Source organism: Ictidomys tridecemlineatus, chromosome 3 (genome assembly GCF_052094955.1).
Source record: "Ictidomys tridecemlineatus isolate mIctTri1 chromosome 3, mIctTri1.hap1, whole genome shotgun sequence".
NCBI lineage: Eukaryota > Metazoa > Chordata > Mammalia > Rodentia > Sciuridae > Ictidomys > Ictidomys tridecemlineatus.
Genome location: NC_135479.1, coordinates 50688080 through 50715981, shown reverse-complemented (window position 1 = coordinate 50715981; position 27902 = coordinate 50688080). Strand labels below are relative to the sequence as shown.

General features: G+C 43.2%; 2 protein-coding genes across 2 annotated transcripts in view; both read right to left on the bottom strand.

The window, feature by feature from the left end:
• Alox15 (arachidonate 15-lipoxygenase) overlaps positions 1-145 on the bottom strand; it is a 29301-nt gene extending 29156 nt beyond the window's left edge. The window contains exon 1 of the mRNA XM_040269471.2: positions 49-145. Coding sequence (XP_040125405.2) covers positions 49-106 — 58 coding nt within the window. The 5' untranslated portion in view covers positions 107-145. The remainder of the gene's footprint in view (positions 1-48) is intronic.
• Positions 112-27441, bottom strand: Pelp1 (proline, glutamate and leucine rich protein 1). Its single transcript, XM_005337378.5, has 17 exons — positions 26966-27441; positions 18203-18267; positions 17403-17508; positions 13104-13253; positions 12783-12854; positions 5371-5430; positions 4951-5101; positions 4635-4764; positions 4413-4500; positions 3878-3966; positions 3681-3797; positions 3421-3568; positions 3135-3294; positions 2400-2455; positions 2027-2233; positions 403-1914; positions 112-254 (listed from the first exon to the last, which is right to left on the bottom strand). Exons 1-17 carry the CDS (start codon positions 27212-27214, stop codon positions 162-164), a joined length of 3453 nt encoding a protein of 1150 aa, XP_005337435.2. The 5' UTR covers positions 27215-27441; the 3' UTR covers positions 112-161.
• Positions 27442-27902: the final 461 nt, after the last annotated feature.

Genomic DNA, 27902 nt, shown 5'->3' with positions numbered 1-27902 from the left:
AATAAAGACAACATGACAGCTGCAGGAACACTTAGAGACTCTGGATACCTTGAGAACTCCGGGCTCCTGGCCGGGGATATATTGTGGCAAGAGTCAGAAGCCACATCAATATCTAAGGATATAACTTTATTGGAAACAAAGTGTTGGGATGTGGAAGAGAGCTAGGTGTCAGGTTCCGTGGTAGGTGGTGGCTTCTCATCATCAGGGGGGCAATCGATGAAGTCAGCCAACATGGCAGCTGTGTCATCCTGCTCCTTTTAGGAACAAAGACATAAGATTTGAAACAGATACATAGGTATACATAGAAAAGTGGCAAACTTCTTCCCTAATAAAAGCAGCTGCACCCCATTTCCCCACCAGCCCCACCTTTCTAGCCAGAGTGTTTCTCCACCTGGCTCTCACCTTTTCCTGGAGAACTGCAGCCTCCGTCTCTGTCTCCATCTCTTCTTCTGCAGCTGTCTCTGGTGGGGGTGGCACATTGTCACCCCCACCCTCAGTCCCCTCTTCCAGCAGGGTTGGAGGAGCAGAGGGTTCTTCTTCAACAAGCTCCTGAGGAGGTGGCCCTGCCTCTGGGCTTCTCCCTTCCCTCTCTTCCTCACCCTGAGAAGGGAGCACCTCGGGGGCTAGGGTAGGGGCTGTCTCAGTCCCATGCTGCTCTTCTGATCCTGGTTCCTCCACTTCCAGCAGCAGCCCAGGCTCTGGTTCTGGCTCAGGGTGCTCTTTGGGAGACTCTGGAGGAGGGAGAGCTGGGGGCAGGGTTGGGGGTGGAGGTCCACCTTCTTCTACCTCCCCTCCTGCTGAGCCAAACTCCAACTCTTCAACCTCTTCCAACTCTTCTTCCTCCTCCTCTTCCTCTTCCTCCTCTTCTTCCTCTAATTCACCTTCTTCCTCCTCAAATTCTTCTTCAAACTCTTCTTCCTCCTCTTCTTCCTCTTCAAAATACTCTTCTTCCTCCTCTTCTTCTTCCTCAAATTCTTCCTCCTCCTCCTCCTCTTCTTCTTCTTCCTCCTCTTCCTCTTCCTCCTCCTCTTCATCACTGCTATTGATATTAATAACTGTCAAATCTTCTTCCAGAGCTGGGGGTCCTCCCCCTCCAGGAGTCCCCTCAGGGACCAGCTGCGGTGGCGGGAGTGTCACAGGACCAGGTACAGGTGGGGGTGGGGGCGGAGGGAGAGGCCCTGGGGCTGCAGGAAGCTCTTCAGGCTCCTCCTTGGCTGGCACAGGAGGGGATGCTGTTGGGGGCCCAGTAGGGGCAACAGGGGGAGGAGTGGTGCCCGAGGGTGGTGGGGGTGGCAGGGGCGGAAGCCCCTCAGGCACAATCACCACGCTGTCATCAGAGTCGCTTTCTAAGGAGATCTCAACATCAGATGCCTCCTCCTTATCATAGTGGACAAAGGCTGGTCTGGGTACTCTCCCCCCAAAAGTTTCATCTGGTGGGATGGTGGGTGGAGGAGTCCCACTAGGAGCAAGGACAGGGTCCTCACTGGAGCCTGCACGATGGTTCTCAGGGCCAGGAAGGAGCCGAGGGGGTACAGATACCAGGCCTGGGACAGAAAGGCCTAAGTGGTTGGCTGTGGCTGGAGGTCCAGGGCGTGCTGAGGGCACAGGGCCTGCAGAGGGTATGGGGCCTGCTGAGGGCATGGGGCCTGCGGAAGGCATTGGGCCTACTGAGGGCATAGAGCCTGAAGAGGTCAATGGGCCTGCTGAGGGCATGGGACCTGCAGAAGGCATGGGACCTACAGAAGGCATAGGGCCTGGGGGCTGGAAAGGCGGAGCTCTGAATGGAGACGGGGCCTCAGGAGGGGGCACAGGGGCAGGTGTGGGGCAGGTGGGGCCCATGGCTTGTAGAGGAGGAACTCGGGGGTGAGTTAGAGCAGCACAGGTCACCAGTGCTTCCGAACAGAAAGAGGAGACCTAAGGAAGGAAGAAAAGGCCACTGTGACCCTCAAGAATACATGGTCTCATGGGCCAGCATAACAAGAGAATCCAATAATCAAAGAGGGTCTCGGGCCCAGTGAGCAGTTACCTCAAGACTGTCCTCTCGCTGACCAAGGGAGAAAGCTTGCAGGGCACAGGCAAGAGGAGGTGGGCAGCGAGGAGAAGGCGCCAGCAATAGCGCCAGCAGCAGGCGGTAGAGCTCACGGCGGCAACAGGAGCTGGTATATGGGGAGCTGCCCAGGACCTCACCCTGCTGGACACCCATGACCAGAGGCAGAATCAGATCATGCAGTCTCTGAAAAGGACACAGAGCACACCTAGAAACTTGGCCAAGAATGCCCAGACCGTCTTCAGGGCCTCCTCCCAGGTTTCAATGGACCCACCTTAGGGGCATCCCCCATACACATGCAAAGAGCAACAGCCCCCACCCCCAGGCTCCATGGAGAACATGTTCCACTAACCCTGTGAGTCTCCTCCTTGATGAGAGGCCCACACATGAGGATGGTCCGGCTGAGGCCTGGCAAAAAGAATAGTATGTGACCTGTAGGCAGGCTACTGACAAGATAAAGACTGAAGGCTTCTGAAGCATACAGCCCAACAATAGCATCCGGCTGCCACTGAGCACCCTGGGCAAGGCATTTATTTCCTTCCCTTGGTCTGCTTTCTCATGTATAAAATGGGGACCATAAAAGCCCCTCTAGGATATAAGGCTATTGATAATACTTAAATGAGATAATGGAGATACACTATTATAAATGTGCCCTTAGGTACTTGGACAGTTGACTCCCTGCTTCACATGGGGTGGGGGAGAGTGAAATACATGGGAGCCAAAAGAAAGTCACCCATTAACTGCATAGCATCCAATTACTAACTTCTATTGATAGATTAGTGGTTGCACTGGAGGCAAGGAAGCTCCACCAGGCATCCTGCCTTATAGGGGAATGTGAGTTCCAAAGGCAGGGATTTCCCCCAAGAGCTAGAATTGTATCTAATACATGGGTACAAAGTGTCTGTTATGTAAATGAAAGGAGAGAAATGAGACTCTGGAAGGGCAAGATGAACTATCAGAACCCCAGTCTAATAGCAGGACCCAAGACGCCACCTGCAGCCCTCATAGCTGCATGGCTGCTTCTGCTCCTTCTGCGGGCTATGGCTCCAAGTCTTCCCAGAGCCACACAGGTCCAGGTGTCACCAACCTCTCAGCGCAGCTGCACAGACATCACTGTTGGCATTGTTCTCTCCTTTCCGGTGGCTGGGTGGGGCCATAGCCTCCCCTACATCCAGCTTTATCTTCTTGGGGGCACTAGGCTTCCCAGTTTGCAAACCCCCATCAGGGCTCCCCCGAGGGCTGCGTAGCTGATGGTAGAGGAAAACACTAATCAGGTTATACAGAGGCAAACAGAAAGGCAGGACAGAGGTAGGAGACAGTGTAGTGAAGAGGCACATTTGGACAAAGGGCACAGGAGATAAGTTCTCACTCACCTTAAGGGCATCAGATGGTGGGGAGATATCACTGAGTAGATGAGTGAGCAGGGCCTCTCCAGAGGCTCCTCCCTGAAGCACCCCTGCTGAGGCCCCACAAACCTGCACCCACAGCTCTAAGATAGCATATACTTTGGTCCGAATAGTGCTATAGTATGAGCAAAGAGGGTAGGTTATAAATGGAAATTGGCTGTGCCAGAGCCCCAGGACCACCTGCATGCCTTCTCACCCTCTCCCCTTTATCCCTCCTGGATGATCACCTGTAAGGCCTCTCCTGGCCAGGAGAGAGAGTATCCCTACCAATGCTCCAGGCATTGAGGACCTGGGGGAGCAGGCGACTGATCAGAGCCCCAAAGCGTAAGAGCCGGCCTCCACACCTGAGGGCAGAGATGGAATGGTGACGCTCATTTCCAGCAGGCTCGAGATCCTTCTCCACACCCAGCTAAATCCCACTCACGCAAGAATGAGTGCAGAGAGCAGGTCCAAGGCTTCAAGGTGGATAGACGGCAGTAATAGCAACCTCAGGGGACCATCTCCAAGCAAGCTCTAGAGAAAAAAAAATCAGCAAACGTAAGGACTGGAAAAAGAAAGCAAGAGCCAGAGAAAGAGCAGAAGAGTGTGACTTTATACATTATGTACAAATAATTAGGAACCTACTCCTTGGCCACAGCTCACACAAAAACAAACTCCAATCCTCTAATAAGACTCTGAAATGGAGGATAACGAGAGGATGGCTGAGCTTCTCAGTAACGACTCAGCTGATCCCCAAAGTCACCTTCCAGTAAGGAGGCACTGGCTATGTGAGAAAATCTACTTTGACACTGGCACTTGTGTCAGGGAAGCACAGTGAGTTATGGTATTTGGACAGAAATAAGGAGCCATCTGGGACAGCTTCAGAGATGAGTCTGTTTGGGGAGCTTCAAGTCACAGTGCTTTCCTAGTTGCCCAAAGTCCTGAACAAGGGCTATGTATAAAGGACAAAGTCCACTCACAATATTCTTGCCACTGACACTGAGAGTCCGGCAGATGAGATCCAGGACTTCCTGCACAGGCACGGAAACAGGAGCCCCAAACTCAGAGCTAAAGAAAATAAGAACAGGGAGACCCTCAGAGCAGGCTCCCCAACATGGCTCCACACCCACCTCAGTCTCCCTTCTTCACGTTGAAGTTAACTCTCCCATTCCAAGACCCTGCTCCTTCTAATACCCACACACCTGAGCATAAGCCCCAGACAGCGGGCCAGTCCTGAAAACCTCTGCCGAAGGCGCAGGAGGACATGGGCATCACCATCTTCTGAAGGGGAAAGCAGCGTCTCCACTCCAGGGCCTTCATTCTGAACAGGAGCTGAGCAGCAAACGATCACCTCATATACTATCTTCTTTCCATTCCTTCCTTTTTCATCGGTGGTACATGACCAGCTATGTTCATCCATTTTGCCTAGCAACCAACTGCCCCGCCTCTCTGGACCTCCCTCCTGTTCCCTCCTGTCAAGCTCCCCAGTCCTTATTGACCATTAACCCTGGTCCCTACCCGTTTCTGCGCCTTCATAGAGGGCCCCCAACAGGCTGTGCAGTGAGGCCAGCAGGCTGTGCAACTCCTGCTCCCAGCTCTCAGTGTGCTTCAGGCCCTGGGAAAAGCCAGCCCCTAAGGAAGGCAGCCTGGAATAACACTCACAGGCCAGCTGCAAGAGGAAGGGCAGAAAGCTGGTCAGATGGAACTAGCTCAGCTGTGGAGCCCCCACCCCTCTAAAACCCAAGAGCTGGAAATCAAAGGAAGCTCAAGGGACAGTCAGGCTTTCGGGTCCAGATGGGCATAGGAAAGTAAAGTCGAGACTAGTGATGTTAACCACGGAGAAGTGGAAACAACACAAAAGCTATAAAAGAAAAGCTAATAATAAACCATAAGAGGCTCAGATCCCTAGTTCTGTACCTCTCTCCCCACTTCCTTTACCTGCTGGAGCTGAGGGCTCAAGGCATCCACTCGAGACAAGAAAAATGAGGCCAATTTGCCCTAGAAGGGAAAAGAAGAAAGAGGTTGCGAGGCAGCTCCATGAGCCAGAGATGCACACCCATCCATTCCCAGTGGCAGACTCTCCACCCACTCTTTCCTACAGACGCAGAAAGCACACTGCCTACACAGGGCAGTGAAGCCTGGTACCATACATTCTTTCATAGCAGGAAAACACCCTGCATGTCACATATGCTCCTTAGCCTCCTGTCTGGGGAGAAAAGAACCTGGGTCCTGCACTACAGACAACTGGACTCCGTCCTGCCAGTTTTTACAAAATTCAATCATCTCCTTCAACCAAGGACATAGTCCTAAGAAACAATCTCTACATTCTAACCCTCTACCAACTCAGACACAGAAACCAGAGTCCAAAGCTAGGAATCAAGGCACTCTCTAGAGGTTATGAGGGACAGGCCAGTGGAGCAGAACAAAGGCAGCAAATCTGAGCAGTAACATGACAGTCAGCAAACATCATCTCTCCTTGCTATGAGAAAACTCTGGCACAGGAGTGTGTAATCTGAGGGCCACAATTTATTTGGATATAAAATCAGAGGCCTTGAACATAGAAGGTGAAAAAATTATATCATTATTTCCACTAACTATAAGTGAAATGTAGTGTTCCCTTCAATTGGAAATGTAGACAAATGGCAGTATTAGCAGTACCTTTGACTGTCACCAACAGAACATACTTTTTTTTTATTGATTGTTTACAACATTACAAAGCTCTTGACATATCATATTTCATACATTAGATTGTAGTGGGTTATGAACTCCCAATTTTACCCCAAATGCAGATTGCAGAATCACGTCGGTTACACATCCACAATTTTACATAATGCCCTATTAGTAATTGTTGTATTCTGCCACCTTTCCTATCCCCTACTATCCCCCCTCCCCTTCCCTCACATCTTCTCTCTCTACCCCATCTACTGTAATTCATTTCTCTCCTTGTTTATTTTCCCATTCCCCTCACCACCTCTTATATGTAATTTTGTATAGCAATGAGGGTCTCCCTTCATTTCCATGCAATTTCCCTTTTCTCTCCCTTTCCCACCCATCTCATGTCTCTGTTTAATGTTAATCTTTTCTTCCTGCTCTTCCTCCCTGCTCTGTTCAGAACATACTTATTTTTATTTCATATTATAATGGTAACATATCTTGAAATATCATCCACATGCATGAAAAATTTAAAATTATAGTAGTCAGAAGACTTGCTTCTAGATTTATAATGAATTCTTTTAATTTTGTGTTGCCTTAGTATCCATTTTGAATACAAACTAGTATCCATTTTGAATACAAACTGAATTTTCTTATACCAGAAGCAGGGCCAGTGTCCAATTCTCCACTTTCTCCCAATTGCTCAATGCAAGTGATCCTGGTATGTGTCTTGTTCTCTTGGTAGCCAGCCCCCAGTTCCAGCCTACTGGACTCAAGGCCCCGCTGACCTTCACACCATGAATGGGCTGGGAAGATATGCCAGAGTGACTACTTCACTGTCACCTCCTGGAACCCATGCTTGATTCCTTTAAACACATCAATTAAAACTTTCAAGGGAAATCTGTCTGAATAATGCCCTAGAGTCAGAAGTGAGAGTGTGTGTATGTGTACGCATGGTCTGTTTCCTCATGTTCCCTAACCTCTTGTGTAAGTAGCCTCCAGGTATGCCATGTATCCTATAAGGTCCCTGGTAGGCCCTCTAAGTAATAAAATCTTTGTTCTCTCTAGGTTTCTCCTAATCACTGAAGGAAAACTCTCATCTTAAGACAACTTAGATTAAAACAAGACCTTGCTATTTAATGTATTAATAAACTAGAACATACTACTCTATTTTAAAAACTATTTTGAGACTAGCTTTCCTTAAAATTCTATGCATTTTATTTTACGAATTCAAAAATATTACTCCAATAAAAACATTACACTGCTGGGTGCAGTGTACACATGCTAATAATCTCAGAGACCCTGGAGGCTGAAGTAGAAGCATTGTTAAGTTTGAGGCCAGCCTCAGCAACTAAGGCCCTAAGCAACTTAATAAAACCTTGTCTCAAAATAAAAAAGTAAGAAGTTGAGGATGTAGCTCAGTGGTAATGTGCTTCGTTCAATCCCCAGTACCAAACAATCAAACATTACTCTCAGAAGGGTTCATGGCAAAAAAAAAAAAAAAAAAAAAAAAAAAAAAAGAAGAAGAAGAAGAATACAACAACTGAAATATAAACAGGAAGAAGATAACATTTCTACTTTCAGAGAGATGTAAGAGTTAATCAGGTAGACACAATAGCCAAAGCTGGACAGAAAGAAGATCAGGAGGGAATGATGCTGAGGCTAGAGAATAGAACTGAGCTTGGTTTAGAAAAAAAGGCTACAATCCAGATCATGAGGCCAGAGAGAGAAAAATGCTAAGGAAAGCTACAAAATCACAAAATGCCAAGAGAGAAGCAGACTGAAGTCTTGAATTCTGGATTGGGAAGTACTAACTTTATCCTGGACTCTCTGGCACCCTATGTACAAAGGTGCACTTCCAGAAGACAAATAAGCCGTAGCACCAGGCACAAGGTCCAGCACTAGGGAGGATACTAGGAATAGAAGCCTCTGCCAGTGTGTGGTTCAGAAACCAAGTTCCCAAGGGTACCCTATCTATCTGTGGCAGGAGCCACATATAGTTTCCCATATTACACTTCAAGATTCTCACTAACCACGAGACAAGCACTGTTACAGCTAATCCCAGGTAGGGGAGGATCCAGGACCATTTCCCTTAGGATTCGGAGAGCATTTGTATGTCTTATGTGGTACCCAAGGTCTCCTGACTCACTTGCTTCTCCAAGAAGACAGGTCTTCAAGAAATTAAGAAATACCAAAGCCTCAACTATTAAGGGCACTTGGCCTTTTGGGCCAACTTACTACTCATGCTTTTTTTTTTGAGACTCTGGCTCAAATGGCTGGACTGAGGCCAACAGAAGTCTGCTTGTGTGTCTGTAACAAAAAAAAAACAACAGTGCAGTGACATGGCACCAACCACAAGATCTGCCCTGGCTAACCCATAAAGCAAGCCAAAGTCGTTCCAAGCTCACCTGAACATTTCACTTAAAACATGCATGAAGCCAGGCGTAGTGGCATATACATCTAATCTCAACAGTGCAAGAGGCTGAGGCAGGAGGATTGCGAGGTTAAAGCCAGCCTTAGCAACTTATTGAGACCTTAAGCAACTCAGTGAGACCCTGTCTCTAAAACATACACAACAGGGCTGGGGTTGTGGCTCAGTAGTCAAGTGTCCCTGAGTTCAATCCCTAATACCACACACACACACACACACAAAAAAAAAAAAAAAAAAAGAAAAAGAAACAATATACATGTAACACACACACACACACACACACACACAGTCCTAGGTGTATCACAAGGGTAGGGTTTGTCTCCCCCCTCATTCCAAGTAACTACTAATCAACTTAGCAAGGAGGAAGAAGTGAGGTAAAGCCTCAGCAGAGAATGACTTCAGGAACTCAGAATGTTTGAGATTCTTCATTTGGGAGGTATTACCCCTGAGATGGAAGATTGCAACTGCCCTGGGAGCATCTGGGAGGCAAGACAAAAAATTGATAAATATTTCAAAATGGCAACTATCAGTTTCCTAAGTACTGGTCTGCAAGATTTTACAAATATAGACTGCCCCTAATGCCTGTTCATAAAACAGATTCTTATCTGAATAGATAAAGCAATAGGCAAAGCCAAAATCCTCAACAGAGGGAAGGATGTTTTCCAGATGACACTATTTTTAGAGAAATAAAGGCAGGCCAGGTACAGTGGCACACACCTGTAATCCCAGTAACTCAGGAGGCTATAGCAGGAGGATCAAATATTCAAAGCCAGCTTCAGCAAAAGTGAGTCACTAAGCAACTCAGTGAGACTCTGTCTCTAAATAAAATACAAAATAGGGCTGGAGATGTGGCTCAGTGGTTGAGAGTCCCTGAGTTGAATCCACAGTAGCAAATAAATAAATAAATACACAAAGGTAGGCATACCCTGCAACCACATATGAATGCTTTGTTGTTTGTTTGGAAAGAGTACACAAAACACAGGACATAACTCTAAAAACTATACTGTCTAAAAAAGGCTTTGAATTTTACACATCAACCTCCCAACTACTCACACTGAAAACTTAAGAGGCAACCATAGAGGAACCACTTAGCATTCTAATCTCTGTGACTATTCAAATTTCCACTCTTCTGGTAACACTCAATTTCCATTCTGCTTTTACATGGGGATGCAATTAAATGTAAATACCAAAGAAAGCTGAATCAAAACAGACATTTGTAGTATAATCTCACAAATTTTGGTTAGGAATAAAATGCTAACCTGTATAATCTGAGAACGAACAAAACATCTTGCAAGACAGGCAGTTAGTAAAATGTCAGTAAATAAATCTTTAGTAATTGTTGGTAAAATCCATGAGTTACTCCAAATACTTTGTTTCTTTACCAAAATCCTGTCCTGTCCACTCAAAGTTTCTATTAGCTGGGGTTAAGAGCATTCATATGAAAACAAAGAATCAACAAGGACATGACCCATCCTCATGCTCACTAAGAAATAGCACATGTTCTAGGACTTTTCAGATACTGCAAATAACCAGTTACAGAGGTCTCCCTCTTAACCATAGGGAGCACATTGCAAGAACCCAAACAGATGCCTAAAACCAGATAGCTGAAAACCTATATACTATGTTTTTGTTTTACTATACATACATACCCATTGTAAAGTGTGAGTTATAAATTGGGCACAGTAAGAGAATAACAACTAATAATAAAACAGAACAATTTTAACAACATATTGTAATACAAGTTATGTGAATGTGAATTCTCACATATGCTGGTGCTCTTGATACTTTAATAGCCATCTCAGTTATCAGACTATTTCAGCATCATAATTCTTGTGTTCAAATAACCCTTATTTTACTTTATCATGGCCCCATAGAGTGAGAGGAGTGTTACTGGCAATTCAGACATGCCAAAGAGAAGCCATAAAGTTCCTCCTTTAAGTAAAAAGGTACTCCATTTACATACACACAAAAAAAAAGTACACTGAGGTTGCTAAGACCTAAGTATGAACAAATCTTCTATCTGTGAAATTGGAAAAAGAGAGAAAGTCACGCTAGTTTGTTCCCAGCATGAGGCCAATTATCATTAAATCTATCAGTTTATATATAATAAGAAAAAACATTTGACCTACAAGGCAACACCTACTGGTTTTTAGGTATAGCTCACACCCAATTACACAGATGTGCCAATTACAAATGACCCTTAACTGTTGCTGTTTTAACAGAATTTGTAAACTGTTACTGCTTTAACAGAATTTGTAAACTATTCATATCTGTAGCAGCTCCTTAAAACTCAAAACTGGACCCCAGCCCGACGCACAGAGGAGGCAGAGGAGATGGCCCTGGCAACCAATGCATGGAGGAGGACACTGACCACATATATGTGGAAGAGAAGACTGACTGCACTGCAGCCCCCCATCTACCAATGCATGGCCCTCCCAGTTCACTTCCATCTAGAGACAACAGCCAGGACAAGGAAGACTATAACCAAGGTACCTGCAGGCCTAGTTAAACCAGAGATGAGGTATTGGTAACCTGCAGGGACACTACAAGATTACAGAATAAAAATTATAATACCTCAGATCTGCACTGCCAGAGAGGAAGACACATGAACAACAAAACAAGGGAAGAACCTGCCCCCAACAAACCAAGATGCTACAATAATAGAATCCATTGACAACACAGTAAATGAAATGTCAAGAGAAGGAATTCAGAATGTACATAATTAAAATGATCTGCAAACCACAAAATAAGATGAGACCGATTATAGGCAACAATTGATCATTCCAACAAAGAGATAAGAGGGCAAATATAGGTAGCAAAAGATTACTTCAAGAAAGAGACAGACTCTTAAAAAAGAAAGAAAGAAAGAAAAGAAATCCTTAAAATGAAGGAAACAATAAACCAAATAAAAACTTTAATAGAAAACATCATTAAAGACTAGACCACTTGGAAGACAGAACCTCAGACAATGAAGACAAAATATATAATCTTGAAAATAAAGTTGACCACACAATGAAGATGGTAAGAATCCATGAGCAGAATATTCAAGAATTATGGGATAACATGAAAAGAACAAATCTAAGAATTATCAGGATAGAGGAAGGCATACATATACAAACCAAAGGAATGCACAATCTTTTCAATGAAATAATATCAGAAAAATTCCCAAATATGAAGAATGAATTGGATAATCAAATATAAGAGGCTCACAGGACACTAAATGTACAAAACTATAACAGATCTACACCATGGCACATTATAATGTAAATGCCAAGCGTACAGAATAAGGATAGAATTTTAAAAGCCACAAGAGAAAAGTTTCAGATTACATACAGGGGGAAACCAATTCAGGTCTCAGCAGATTTCTCAACCCAGATCATCAAAGCTAGGAGATCCTGGAACAACATACACTAAGCTCTGAAAACAAAATTAATTCTTCCCCTGGCCTCTTCCCTCATCTGTGCCATGTATAGTCATTTTGTATGGATCATGAAAAGTGGTGTGGAATGGGGTGACAAAGGGAATTTAGGCAGGAATACAAAAAGAAACTTTTGAAGAGTTGTCCTAGGAAAGCAATACATCAAGAAGGCCTCCTACAGGAACAAAGATAGGATGTAGAAAAATGGGCAAGGCATTTTATAGATTCAGAGAATGCAAGGCAGAAAGAGAAACAAGGCAAGACACAATGGCACATGTATCTAATTCCAGCTGCTTGGGAGATGAGGCAGGAGGACTGCATGTTCAAAAGGCCTGGGCAATTTAGGGAGACCCTGTCTGAAAATAGAAATAAAAAGGGCTGAGGATGTATCTCAGTGGTAGAGTGACCATGGGTTCAATTCCTGGTTTGGAAAGGAAGAAGGAAGAAGGAAGGAAGGAAGGAAGGAAGGAAGGAAGGAAGGAAGGAAGGAAGGAAGGAAGGAAGGAAGGAAGGCGGGTGAGGAGGAAGGAGGGAAGAAGAAAGGGAAGGAGGAGGAAAGAAAGGAAGGAGGAAAGGGAGTAAATGGGTGGTTGGTGGTTAGTTGTGGGAAGGAGTCCATGGGTACAGCCTAGGTCTTAACATCAGACAAATAAAGGTACTGAGCCCTACTGATCTTAGGCCAGTTGCTTAATTCTAATTTCTTGATCTGTGAAGATTAAACAAGTGCTCCAAGGTAATATCATTATAGTTGTTGAGACAGGTGCTTAGAAAGCTCAGAAATGGGATCTGAGGTTAAGAGTGCTATCAAGGTTTATATTGGTGGGGAGAAGAGATTCCATGAATACTCACTTTGAGAGAACCACAAGCCCGAGGGAAATAGGTCATACAAGCCTTCATTCCTTCTAATGCTGACTGCTCACACTGTAGGAAAAACAGAAAGTCAGGAAGAAGGAAGAGATCAAGAGCCCAATGGCCCCATGTACATCCCCCAACCCACTGCACTCTACTACCCTAGAAGGTCCTTTCTCTACACACTCACTTTTTTCTTGCTCCTCCCCCATCCCACTTCTTCATCCTATTCCTTAATTACTTCTCACCACATTCTTTAATCCAAACAGTGTAAATAAGGGCAAAGACTCCTAGGGGTAAAGCAGTGGGGAAGTGTCTCACCTCTGGTCTAAGGCCCAGCAGGGAAGTGAGAAGTCCAGGAAGGTGGTTGATGGAGATGTCCCGAAACAGTGTAGGAAGTTGGGCTGCATATCGGAGTAGGTCCCTCAGGACAGCCACAGCCAACTCCATGGTGGGTGGAGGGTCCTGGGACTAAAAGCAACAACACCCATGCTGCCAACCTCACCTCCACTGTCACCAAGAGGAGGAACAGGAGGTATAACAACATAGGGCTTTTGAGAAACATCACAGTCAGTGTCAATAGTATCATCAAATCTACTACTGTAAGGAAAAAGAGAATATACAGATCCAAAAAGAACATATTTGTCTTCTGAAAGAACTTGTGCTTAATATTTTAATATTAAAAGTTTCTGGAATCCCAGGAATATCTGTTAGGAAGGGAAAAAGGTAAGGAAGCCACTCCTCAAGATCCAATCACCTGAAGGTTTCAAGAGTTGTTTGAGCTGGGCTGGTGGCACACACCTGTAATCCCAGCAACTTGCAGGGCTGAGGCAGGAGGATCACAAATTTAAGGCCAGCCTTAGCAACTTAGCAAGACCCTGTCTCAAAATTAAAAAAGGGTTGAGGATGTGGCTCAAGTTCCTTTGGGTTCAGTCCTCAGTAACAAAGAGTTGTTTGAATCTCCCATACTACTCTTCCAAAAAAAAAGACAACCTTTGGATTTAGAAAGAAAATTAACACTATTTAAGGACAAAGCATTTAACACAGATTTCCTTCTACACCAGGGGAGACCATGAGCCAACAAAATAAATAAGAATACTTCTTAAGAAAGTAAGACGAGGTGGGCCTGCCTACCAATCACAGGCTCTCAACGCTGTCCAGCAATCCTACTGCATTGGCTAATTTCCTCGGCTACTCAAACCTTTTCCTTGAACTTCCAAACCCAACTTCTCCCACCACTACCACCTCAAGATGGCCTTGCTTACATCTTAGAAAACTAAAGCCCAAAGATGGGAACCACCTTAGTTTCCTGTTCCCAAATCTGAAACCCTTATCATCCTTCTCCTCTGCTAAAGCCTGCCTGCCTCCTCCTGTCCAAGGACAAATTCTCCACTATGTTTTAAAATACTATCCCAATCCCTTCTTTTCAAAACTTTACACATCAACCAGCTCTTTCTTCTGTCCCTCGAATGGATTCTACCCACTGACATTTACATATGCTCAAGCACTCCCAACTTCAAAACTTCTCAAGCTGGGTGCAGTGGCACACACCTCTTAATTCCAGAATCCGGAGGTTAAGACAGAAGGATCACAAGTTCAAGTCCAGCTTCAGAAATTTAGCAAGGCCCTCAGCAACTCAATGAGATCCTGACCCAAAGATGAAAATAGAAAGGACTGGGGATATAGCTCAGCAGTAGAGTGGTTCAGGGTTCAATTCGCAGTACAAAAATGAATCAAAACTACACATACACACACATATTATTCTTCCTTGATCCCATCTAGTGTTCCACTTGTCAAATTCCATTAACTGCCCAATTTCTCTCCCTTATCATTAGAGCTAAAATCTTGAAAGGCTCACCTATTTTCCCTACTTCTGCTTCCATTCTCCTTCTCCCACTTATCTTCACCCCAAGCTAGCCTGGTTTCAGTGTCTATAGCTCCAGCAAAAACACTTTCACTACAATCTTACAACTTTTGGACTTACTAATATGATAAGCAATTTTAGATCCGTGTCTTGTTCCATCTCACAGGAGTATTAACAGAAATGACTCTTGCCCCTTCCCTCAAGAGTCCTTCCCTGGGAATCCATGCAACCCACAATCCTGTTTGCTACTCTCTCTTCTGTTGGATTTCATCCAAGCTACCACCCTAGTTACCTCCTTTCCACTGTTATCTTGGTCTCCTTTGTTGATTCTCCTCTACCTGACCATTACCTGTGGTACGCCTTGAAACTCAGTTGGTACTAAACTCATCTTGATATTTCATTCTCAATATTAACTGCTATCTAAATATTGAATGCTCCTTCCCTTATGAAACATACCAACTAGCTGGATGCGGTGGCGTACACCTATAATCCCAGTGGCTCAGGAGGTTGAGGCAGAAGAATGGAAAGTTCAAAGCCAGCCTCAGCAACTTATCGAGGTCCTAAGCAACTCAGCAAGACCCTGTCTCAAAATAAAATATAAAAAAGGGCTGGGGATGTGACTCAGGGGTTAAGCACCTCTGGGTTCAATCCCTGGTACCAAAAAAAAACAACTAAAGCCCCAACCCTCTGAACCCTTCAAGGCTATATGGAGACACTTCCAGTCATGACAGATGAGATGCTTACGAAGAAGGATTCTATATAACGCCCAAGGACACATCTATGGTGTTTTCTCCCATTCCTTCTGAACCTGGCTGTCTTCCAATGTTCTCAAGTCCATGAGTCATTCTGGGCATGTCTTCTCCCTAATGCTAATCAATCATCAGGACTCCCTGTTTTGCCTCTGTATCTCTCTCTATATATCTATTTCTCGTTAATTCTACTGCCACCACCCTCATTCAAGCTACTGCAAATGTTCTAGATTACTTCAGTAGTCTTCCACATGGTATCCTGTTTTCATTTTCTCCTTTCTAATCCTTTCTCCACACAGCAGGCCAGGGTGCTATTTTTAAATAAAAACTTGACCATCACCGTTACCACTATTTCCTCACTGCCACTGCTATGGTTTTAATGTTCTCCAAAATTCATGTGCTGGAAACTTTTGAACACAATAACGTAGGAAGGTAAGACCTTTAGGTGGGATTAAGTTATGAGGGTAAAATGGGTTAATGTCATTATCACAGGATGGGGTTTATTATAAAAGCAAGTTCTGGGCATGCACACTCATGCCCACAACCCCACATCCAACCTCCCATGTGATGTCACCAACCATGTTATGTTGCCCTCACTAAATGCTACCTCTCAATCCTGCACTTCCCAGCTTCCAGAACTGTGACCCAGATAAATCTCTATCTACAGTATTTTGTTATTTTGTCTGTTAGTATTTGGTATACTAAGATATCAACTTAAAACTTTGGATGAATTCCACTGCTCTCAGAATAAAAATAAAAATCCTTAATGTGACTATCAAGTCCATACATATTTTGGTCACAATCTATCTTCCCATTTGTGTCTCATCAACTCCAGCCACACCAGCATGCTTTCAATTCTTCAAATGGCAACTTCTCTTCTGTCAGGGTTTATGCACTCTTACAACATTTTTTCAGCCCAATTAACTACTACTGATCAGTTCAAGAAAGCCCTTCCTAAACCTCTGACCCCAATCCCTACCTCTGCAGTTGGGATCAGATTCTACCTCCATAGCACCTACCTCAGTTTATCATGTCACATTCAACTGTATCATTATTCAGTTAAAGTGTTTTCCATTAGAACAGAAAATAGCAAACTAGGGTCTGTGGGTGCCTGCTTCTTCATGGCTCACAAGCTAAAAATGGTTTTCACATTTTTAAAGTGACGGAAAACAAACAACAGATGACAGAAACATGTGGTTCACCAGCCTAAAACATTTACTATCTGCAAACACTTACTTCATTGAGAAAATTTCCCAACCTCTGTATTAGACTCTAGGCACCTTGAAAGAAGAGTCCAAGTATACCTTACCACTGTCTGCCCAGAGCTTAGCACACAGTTTGCTGTAAAACTAAGTATAGACATCATCAAAGCATGAAAAAGGAGAGAAGAGAAATTAAAAGAGGAACAAAGGAAGCCAGGAGCAGTGGTGCACACCTGTAGTCCCAGCATCTCGGGAGGCTAAGGCAGGAGGATCATGGATTCAAAGCCAGCCTCAGCAACAGCAAGGCACTAAGAAACTCAGTGAGACCCTGTCTCTAAATAAAATATAAAAAAGGGCTGGGGATGTGGCTCAGTGGTTAAACCCCTCTGGATTCAATCTCCAGTACTAAAAAAAAAAGGGGGGGGACACAAAGGAGTAGACCAAAACAAACCCAGAAAAAGGAATATTAGCGATTTAGCGATGACATTCATTACAAAAGCTAACTAAGGAGTGAAGCTGTCAAAGGTTACAGTGTGTGATAGATCAGATGAATTAAAATAAGCCAGCAGATAAAAATTTCAAAAAAAAAGTTTGAAAGGATGTTTCTATTTCAAGTTTAATCTCCCTATTTTCAGGAAATTGCTTCTCTAATCATTCTGTCCTCAGAACTAAATGTCCCAGGCGCGCGCGCACGCACACACACGCACACACACACACACACACACACACACACACACACAAATACCAGACCCAGGAGAAGGATCAGGTGGGAAAAGGAGAGGGCAGTAGGTAGCTGAATCCTTACCTGCAACACCTGCTGAATGCTACGAAGCCAGGACACACAGTGCTGCTGGAACATCTCTGTAGGGCTCTCTCCCACCAGCAGGGACAGCAGACATAGGCCCTCGAACCTTATAAGCAAGAAGGGTGTGACACAGTGGGTGGGGGCTATTGACTGCACTTTTATTCTCAAGGGCTCTAAAAGACTTCAACCCCAGATCCATTGTGCTTTCCACCTCCTGAAATGCTTGGAGGACCTAAGGTAAGGTGGGGCCAGCAAGGAAAGAAAGGAGGCCCAGGTAAAGAATAGAAACTTGGGAACTGGAAAGGACAGATTCAACTCAAGAGAGTTCACAATCAGAAAGAAACTTCCCACCCTTCTGGAAATGGAGAAATCTTTTGAATCCACAGGGTGGTGATAATAGATGGACAGGTGTATATACAGTTCACTCCCTAAGGGAACATACCCCTGGAGAGGAGGAGGGGTAAGCCAGGTGTGGTGGTCCACACACCTATAAACCCGGCAACTTGGGAGGCTGAGGCAGGAGGATCTCAAAGTCAAGGTCAGCCTCAGCAATTTAGTAAAGCCCTGAGCAATTTAGCAAGACCCTGTCTCAAAACAAAATATCAAAAAGGCCAAAGAGCGAGGCATGTGCCACTCAGGAGGCTGAGGCAGGAAGACGAGTTCAAAGCTAGCCTCTGCAATTTAGTGATACCCTAAGCTGTCTCAAAATAAAAAAGGGCTGAGGATATGGCTCAGTGGTTTAGCACCCCTGGCTTCAATTCTTAATATCAAAAGGGAGAAAAAAGTGTTAAAAGACTTACCGAGTTTTGATGGAACCTAGACGTGCATTACTGAGACTCACCAATGCTCCAAGGGCTGAAAGATTCTAGAAAAAAGAAGTTAGGTAATAGGACATTAAACACAAGCAGAATTCTCCAAGCTTTTCCTGCCCCAGCACTTCCAAAATCCTTTCTGAAGTTACAGTTCCTTTGAGGCCAAAAGATCATCCCTCTAGAGGCCTTTCACCTGTGTCCTCTTCTCTTGTGGGTAACACTCATATCAGCCTCTGAGCTCTTCCTCAACTTCTAATTTGCCTGATCCCTTCCACCATACCACACCCAACAAATCAGAGCTATCCAAGAAGAGCCAAACTCATCCCTCCATTAGTCTTCAACAATGGGTCAGGTTCACCTTGGATCCCTGGAAAGCACTCAGCATAGAGATATCCAGAAACCATAGCTGAAGGGACACTGAACTCATTACCCATCGTTCTGCCTTCATACCCAAGCAAATCCTCTCCTGTTCCTGATTTCCATACAGCTGTAAAGAGGACATCACAGATCTACTCAGCCAGAGTCTTCCTTCCAAGGCTCCCCTTCCTCTCATACTGTGGAAGCCCATGAAAGAAGTTTCCTCATTGGCCCTCCCACAGACAACTTCTCTACTGGACCAGACCCCCCCTCATGGCACCTGTATCTTCCTAGTGGTATATAATACTCATTGTTTCTGTTTTTCTTCATACTGGGTATTAAATCCAGAGGTACATTACCACTGAGCTGCATCCCCAGCCCTTTTTATTTTTATTTTTTTTGAGACAAGGTCTCCCTAAATTGCTGAGGCTGGCTTTGAATTTACAATCCTCCTACCTCAGCCTTTCGAGTTGCTGGGATTACAGGAATGTGCCACCATGCTCACCATCACTCATTCTCTGAACACACATCATGCATCTTTCTGAACACACATCATGTACTGGGTCAGGTGAAGGAACATATAGCTCAATAAATGTTTATTCAAATGTGACACTGTCTTAGATGCTGGATAGTTTACTTTCTAGTTAGAGACAGAAAATAAAGAACTAATGAAATAAAAACAGGTTGAGCATTCCTAACTCAAATATCTAAAAATCCAAAACATTTTGAGTGCTGGCATGACACAAGTGGAAAATTCCACACCTGACCATATGTGATGGGGCCAGTTAAAACAGGTACACAGTAGCTTATGCAGTGCCCCCAAGGGAAAAAAAGAGACCCGCTCAGCCCCCTTCAGCTGTGATTCTCTTTCCCACAGCTCAAATTTCCCCCACATAAGCCTACCCACAAAAGGTTGTAAAATGGAGGCATGAAGGCCAGACCAGCCAATGACAGGTTCCTCACAATGCCCCACATGGATTACATGCAATACTCAGTGTTTTATTTTGCTGCTTATTCTCTGCTCTCTAATGTAAAGATATTGTTGAAAATTTAAAAAAAGCAGATACCCCTATAGGTAACCGTAATAAGAAAAAAGCATGTGTATTTACTTACAGCACACATAGGTGTTCATGATACAGTGATGATGAAGATGATGGTTTTTTTTCTTTTTTTTTTAATATTTATTTTTTAGTTTTCGGCGGACTCAACATCTTTGTTTGTATGTGGTGCTGAGGATCGAACCCGTGCCACACGCATGCCAGGCGAGCATGCTACCACTTGAGCCACATCCCCAGCCCCAAGATGATGTTAATATTGGGGAAAATGTACCTACAGATGACATGGTGAAAATGTGTGAAGGATTTACTGAAGGAATAAAGCAATATGCATTCGTAACTCAATAAGAAATCATGTCCATTTGTAAAATCAAAGAGAGACTTCTAAAACAAAAAATGTTAATGGGGCAGATGACTAGAGGAAACATTTCAAAAAGTCATCCAAAAAAATGCATTCTCATTCCTTCAGGACCCACTTCCTAGTCTTGCAGCTGTTTCACACGTTTGTTTTCACTTAAAAAAAAAAAAAAAAGGTACACAGTAACCTTTCAATGAAAACACATGTAGGTGCCATTATTTGCAGATACTGGTATTCAATAACTGATGCAGGGCTTTTCTTGCTTTCTTTTTTCCTGTGGGTACCAGGGATTGAACTCCAGGGCACTCAACCACTGAGCCACATTCCCAACCCTTTTTTGTATTTTATTTAGAGACAGGGTTTCACTGAGTTGCTCAGTGCCTCGCTGAGGCTGGCTTTGAACTTGTGATACTCCTGCCTCAGCTTCCTGAGCTGCTGGGATTACAGGCATGTGACGCCACACCTCACTCAATGCAGGGATTTTGATGATGTTTTTGTGCTGCTTCCTTATTATTTACTGTATTAATGGTGTGTCATATCATATTTTTCACTGTAAAGTACTTAAGTATTAATAAGTATAAGAAATGATTGCTTAGCATATAAATTCATTGCCACAAATGATGGTGATACCAAACAACCACAGATTGTTCACATGGGTGACTGAGAGCATCAGCTTCACTTCTTTACAGTTCAATGTACCCAAACTTTGTTTTATGCACAAAAACTAAAATATTACATAAGCTGGCTGCAGTGGCACACACTTATAATGCCAGCACAAAGTAGGAGGCTGAGGCAGGAAGAACCAGGTTTAAGACCAGCCTCAGCAATTTAGCAAGACCCTGTCTCAAAATAAAAAGAACTGGGGATGTAGCTTAGTGGTAAAGCACCCCAGGTTCAATCTCCAGTACCAAAAATAATAACAATAAAATGTTCCAGTACATATATGTCACATGGTGCTAAATGTTTTAAGAAAGAATAAAGCAGAGTAAAGAAGGAAAGCAGTGCTCTGAGTAGGAAGGGAGATAGTACTTAAGTAGTAAAATGGGCACAAAAGTCCTCTCTTGAAAGTCTGTGTAGGCAGAGATCTAAAGAGAAATGAGAACAAGACACACCCTCATATGCTACTGATAAAAATGCAAGATGGTCATTTTGGAAAAAACAATCTGGCAGTTCCTCAAAACAATATGCATAAGCCAGGTGCTGAGTAATCCTAGATATTTGGGAGGCTGAGATAGGAGGATCACGAAGCCAAGGTTAGCCTCAACAACTTAATGAGATCTTGTCTCAAAAGAAAAAATAAAAAGGCTGGAAATGTAGCTCAGTGGTACAGTGATAGAGTATCCCTGGGTTCAATCCCCAGAACAACAACAATAACAACAAAAATGGGGTTATATGCAGAATGAATACATGATCCAGAAATTCCACTCCTAGGTTGTTTTATGCACAAAATTAACTAAAATATTAGATAAAATGAAAACATGTGCTCACAATAACTTGTATATAGTTCAAAACAGTATTATTCTAATAATGAAAAAGTAGAAATAATTCAAATATCCATCAATTTCACAAGGCCCTGTCCAAAAATTAAAAAGGGCTGGGATGTAGCTCAGCAGGAGAGTGTCCCTGGGTTCAATCCTCAGTACCAGTGACCACACACACACACACACAAAAAAAAAAAATTATAGAAGTAGACTAATGGTCACCTATGGCTGGAAGCAGTCAGAGAGGGTTGATGGGAAATAGGGACTATCAATGGGTACAACGTTCCTATATAGAGTGATGAAAAGGTTCAAAACACAGTGATGGTTGCACAACTCTGCAAATACAAAAAAACAAAAACAAAAACATTGTATTGGGGCTGGGGATATAGCTCAGTTGGAAGAGGGCCTGCCTGGCATGCACAAGGCCCTGAGTTCAATTCCCAGCACACACACACACACACACACACACACACACACACACACACACACACAAACAAAAAAACCTATTGTACCCTTTAAATGAGTAAACTATACAGTATATGAATCACATTTCAATAAAAACTTTTTTTTTAAAGGAGAGAATTAAGCAGAGAAGTGACATTATCTGACTTATGGTTAAAATAAGTAAACAAACAAAGACAGACATACCAGATTATACTGGTGCATACTATAACCTATAAGCTACTCCAGAAGTTAAAGCAGGAAGATCACAAATACAAGGCCAACCTGCAAAACTTGGTGAGACAGTCTCAAAATAAAAAAAAATAAAAATGACTGGGATGTAGCTTAGTGGTAGTGCTCTTGCGTAGCATGTATGAGGCCCCGGTTTGATCCCAGTATTATCTCTTTGTAACCTGGTAAGAGTGTGGATAAAAAACTGTTAAAATCCAATTAAATTCTGAAGGTAAAGCTAATGGAATTTGATATGAATATGCATATGGGATATGGATGGGAGACACTGAGAGAAGTCAAAGATAACCTCAAAGTTTATCACTTGATAATTAGACAGAGGTGCCATTTACTAAGGGGAATGATTAAGGAGAAGTAGGTCTTGGAGGAAAGAATCAGGAATTCAGTTTCAGGTATGTTAAATCTGTGGTATTTATTTAGCATCAAAATGGAAACGCCAAACAGGCACTGGGTAGACAAGTCTAGAGTTACAAGAATTCCTGGTTAAGATGTGAATTTGGGAGTTTTTGGTCATGACATTAGATCAATTCACCAACGGAATAAATAAAGCAGAAATAAATAAATGGAATAAATAAAGCAAAGAAGCAATGTGAGGATTGGGTTCCTGGGAACTTTAACCTTTATAGAGGTCAAAGAAATAAGGAAGAACTAGTCTTTACTGGAAAAGACTGGGAAGGAGTAAACAGTGTGGTAGGAGGAGAATTGAGAGAGTGCTGTCCCAGAAGCCAAATAAAGAAAGTCTTTTAAGAAGGAAGGATTCAGACACATGGTGGCACACACCTATAATCCCAGCAGCTGGGGAGGATGAGAGAGGTAAGAGGATCCCAAGTTCAAAGCCAGCATCAGCAATTTCAAGACCCTGTCTCAAAATAAAAAATAAAAAAGGGCTAAGGATGTGGCTCAGTGGCTAAGTATACCCAGGTTCAATCCCTGGTACTCCCCCCAAAACAAAGGAAGGAACTATACTGAATGATATAGATGGGTCAAGTGACATAAGGACTCAAATTTGACCCATGAACTTACTCTCTTAATGGTCACTAGGATTACCTTCAAGAGTTACCAGATCACCCCAAAAAAGTGTTTTGACAAAGTGGCTGAACAGATTAGCCCAATGAAATAATCATTATAGTAATAATCTATTCTGGGAAGGAACTTCAATGGATGGCAAAACAGATGAAAGGTTAAGACACAGGACATTTAAATCATCTCCCAAGATATCTATTAATTACAAATAGAAAAATCATAAGTTTATAGTTGAGAAACCTAGAAAATACATCTTATCCCAGAGATGAAAATTAATATATCAACATGGAAAAACAATAGTATATGCCTCCTGATGTGGATGCTCCAAGAATGACACACCATAACTTCTGCAGAACTCCTGCTGCAGAAATGCACAATCTCAACATAAGGAAAACCCAGAAAAACCAAATGGAAGGGCACCTTATAAAACAACTATCCTGTACTGTTTTGTTTTTCTTTTTAGTACTAGAGACTAAACCCAAGGGCACTTTACCACATTGAAATACATCTCTAATCCTTTTGATTTTGAGATAGGGTCTCACCAAGTTGTCCAGTTTGGCCTCAAACTTGCAATCCTCCTACCTCAGACTCCTGAATTCCTGGAATTAAGGACAGAAGCCACTACCATCAAGTTGATTTTTACCTTTTTAAAGAGTATTGGGCCAGGTGTGGTGGTACACACCTGTAATCCCAGCTACTTAGGAAGCTGAGGCAAGATGATTGCAAATTTGCAGCCAAACTGGGCAACTTAGTAAGACTATAAATTTTTTAAAAATTTAATGAAAGGTGTGGATGTGTAACCGACGTGATTCTGCAATGTGCATTTGGGGTAAAAATTGGGAGTTCATAGCCCACTTCAATCTAATGTATGAAATATGATATGTCAAGAGCTTTGTAATGTTGTGAACAACCAATAAAAAAAATAAAATAAAATAAAATAAAATGTTTTTAGTTAAAAAAAAAAAAAGAGTGAAAATGTAGAAAATTAGTAGGAAAAAAACAAAAAAATATTAGGAGAGGTTTGAAGAAGGTACAAAACAGTTGTCTAGGAAAGTGGAACTGTAACAGGTTTGCTGGGCAACACTAAAAGTCCACTTCTGAGGACAATGGCCATGAAATTAAAGTGGAATCATAAAGCAAGGACTCATGGTTTTCTCTAGTTATACTGAGTTGTGAAGATGCAGGAACAAAATAAGTTAGAATTGGATTTAACACTTACCAAGTAAATGCAAGACAAGAGCAAAGGAATTGATCACAATGGATCACCAAATTTAAACTGGGTATGAAGGGAAGAGAAAACTTAGAAAATGATAAGTTGATAAATTTACTTCTTTCAAATAGTGGTAAATGCTAGGAAAGAAACAAATAGGATAAAATGAAAGAGAATGACTGAAATAAAAGGGGCTACTTGACAACAGTGGTCAGGAAAGATTCCTCTGAAATGGTGACATTTGAGATCTAAGTTTAAAAAAGATCACTTTGCCAGGAATTTCCCAGCAAAGAGTAAAAATAATAATAATAATAATAATAAGAAGAAGAAGAAGAAGCAATAGCCTCTGTGTGTCCTAGAAGTTAGATAAGCCTCGGTGGCTAGAACACAATTAAGACAAGCAGAGTGTCCTATGAGATGAGTCAAGAGGTAAACATACCATGTACAGCCTCATGCAATGGTAAGTTACTGTAGAGTTTCAAGCAGAAGAATGCTGTAATCTTACTGATATTTAGCTACTGGCTAGAACAGAACACTACTAAGCCCTAGGGATACAAGGCAGAAAAGAAAAACCACTGTCCTTCAAAGAGCATATAGTTACAGGAGAAATATCTGGGATTTGCTTGGGAGGGGGCAGAGCTGAGAAGGAATGAAACTGCTAAAATATTCACTGTTAAATTTGGGTGATAGAGACAGCTCAGGGTGGAATGATTAGAAAAATTATCTGTGTATGTCTGAATATTTCCATAAGATTTTTCTTTCAGTTATAAACAAAAATAAAACAAATCTAAGCCTAGCTGTGCTCCTGCAGAGAAGAGAGGTTGAATATACTAATTAATGAAAGAAACAATGTAATAAACATCTCTTAATCATAGGTGGTTAGGAACAAGCAAAGAACTGAAAAGATTTGAGGAAAGAACCAAGGCAGCTCACGGAGGGATTTCAAGAGAAGAATAAAGGCCCTGAAATGAAATTTAAAAAAAAAAAAAGAAAAAGAAAGAAAGAAAGAAAGCCAGCCAGCCCAGGTACTGAAGGATTTTTAAAGGCAGCAAACAGAAACAGAACTTACTTTAGAAAGCTCACTCATTGCTGGGCATGGTGATCCATACTATAATTCCTCCTACTCAGAATGGCAGGTTTGAGGCCAGTCTGGCAGGCAACTTACTGAGACCAGCCTCAAAATAAAATTTAAGCCGGGTACAGAGGCACACACTTGTAATCCCAGCAACTTAGGAGGCTGAGGCAGGAGGATGGAGAGTTCAAAGCCAGCCTCAGCAAAGTGAGGTGCTAAGCAATTCAGTGAGATCCTGTCTCTAAATAAAATACAAAACAAGGCTGAGGATGTGGCCCAGTGGTCAAGTGTCCCTAAGTTCAATCCCGGGTACCCAAAAAGAAATGGCATGGGATATAACTCAGTGCTTGCCTACTAATGTGTTAGATCCTGGATTCAATTCCCAGTACAGCAAAAAAGAAAAAACAAGCAAGAAAGTTCACTCCAACTACTGTTCAGGTAGTAAGAAGACAAGGAGAAGATTTTGCTTTAATCTGAACTAGAAATTGTGCACTGTCCTGGGGTAGTACCATTTTGAAATTGTTAAATTTTTGGTACCATGGGAAAGTCAAGTCGGTGATTAAGCTTAAATGGGTTGATCAAACAATGTATCTCTCTTCTCAAGTTCTAGGTCCTTTTACTTACCTTCATTTCTGTTCTTAACTAAACTAGAAATTCTTAGGGAAAGACTCATGTCTAATTTATCTACCTAGAGATAAGAACAGTATGTTACATATAACCCATACCCAATAAATATTTGATGAATGAAAATCTATGGGGAAGCAGCAGGATTTGATAGAGTGCTTATGGTAAGGTGTGTGAGGAATAAAGTATTCAATATGACACTTGACTCTCTACTCACGCTTTCCCTCCACCTCTGAGCCTCTGGACAATAACCTTTTCAGTTTTTTCCTACCCCAGGGCCTTCCCACATGAGTTTTCCTCTAAAAACTCTCTCCCATTTTCTTTCCTTACCCAACCCCTACTCATCCTTAAGGTCTCATTTTACATTCCAGTTCCCTTGGAAAATCTCGACAATTCTCCGGATTAGGTTAGAGGTTCCCTGCTAGGATTCAATTTTCATCGCGTTTCATTGCGCATTGCTCATCGCCATCATGTCTGTAAATGGAGAGCCTAGTACAGTCTTCGGCTTTCAGTAACACCACGTAAATATTTATGCGTTAGATATGTCCGTTAACTCTGTGGAAACAATCCCCAAAACAGGTATCTCCATAAGAAAACGGGACTGGAGATCATTCAATTATTCAGTGACCAGGTCTGGAACTGACTCCATTCCGGAGTGCCTACCAATAGCCTAGCAACAGAAAAATGAGGCCTAATTTTTCCCCTAGAGAAACGGCAGATAAAGGGGAAAAACGTGAATCTCGTCTGAAATGATGGCTGGATTCGCTTTCTGCCGTTCTCCCCTCAACCTCCCTACTGCAGCTTCGGTGCAGCGTAATCCTGGCCCTCGGGTGCCTCGCCAACCTTCCCACAGAGCCGCGAGCACGCGAGCTCAGACTTACCTGGGCCCCGCCCACCGTCCCATGCAACCGCAATAGGCACATGAGCCCGGGCAAATGTGGAACCGAACAGACAGGGGGATGCACAGGAGCAATGGTAGACCCCGTTCGCGGCTGCAGCAAACCGGAAACGCTCTCCAGCAGCAGCAGACGAAGACGCGGGCCCGAGTTCATCGCCGAGAGACCCCCGGTTCCCCCGGGAACCCCAGCCGGGGAGCCCGCTGAGGGCCCACTAAGAACGGCTGCCGCCATCTTCCCCGGGCTCTACTGGTGGCGTGGCGCGATGACGCAAACACACCGCGACGGACGCGTCTTGAGAAGGGGTCTTACGGAGGGGGTTGTGATCCTGCGTACTGGCTGAATGGAGGTGGACTCCCGGGCTCAGGCTGAGTGGGAGCATGCGCGGGGTGGAGGGGCCCCGGGGGCTGAGGCAGCGGGAGTGTAGCATCTCCGGTGTTCGGGGATGGCCTATAAGGCCCGCCCGGGGCGGGACGGAGGCGGGCTTGTGGTCCTTAGTAAACACGTGGTCCGGACAAAAGGCGCTGAAATCCGAAAATTTTCCTTTAAACAGTTTTAGACACCTTCGTTCTGGGATTTGGTAATACCTATTTAAGAAACCGCTTGTCTGAAATCACATTTTTAACCTCAAGTCCGGAAATTATATAATATACGTGCCTTTGAAAAACAAATTAAAACTATATGGAGGGCATCAATTATAAAGAAAACCTTCTCTTTTCCAAAGGCACTCCCCCAGTAACGTGTGTATAGTATTAATTCATGCACAAATACATAAATGAATAGTTTATTTTACAACAAGAGGGTGTGCACTTGGCTTTCTAAATTCATATATCGTGAGCGTTTTTTAGCTGTGTAGGATGAATGAAATACACGTGCTATGATCTAATAGTTCCATTGATGAATTTTTGCACCAATTTTTTTA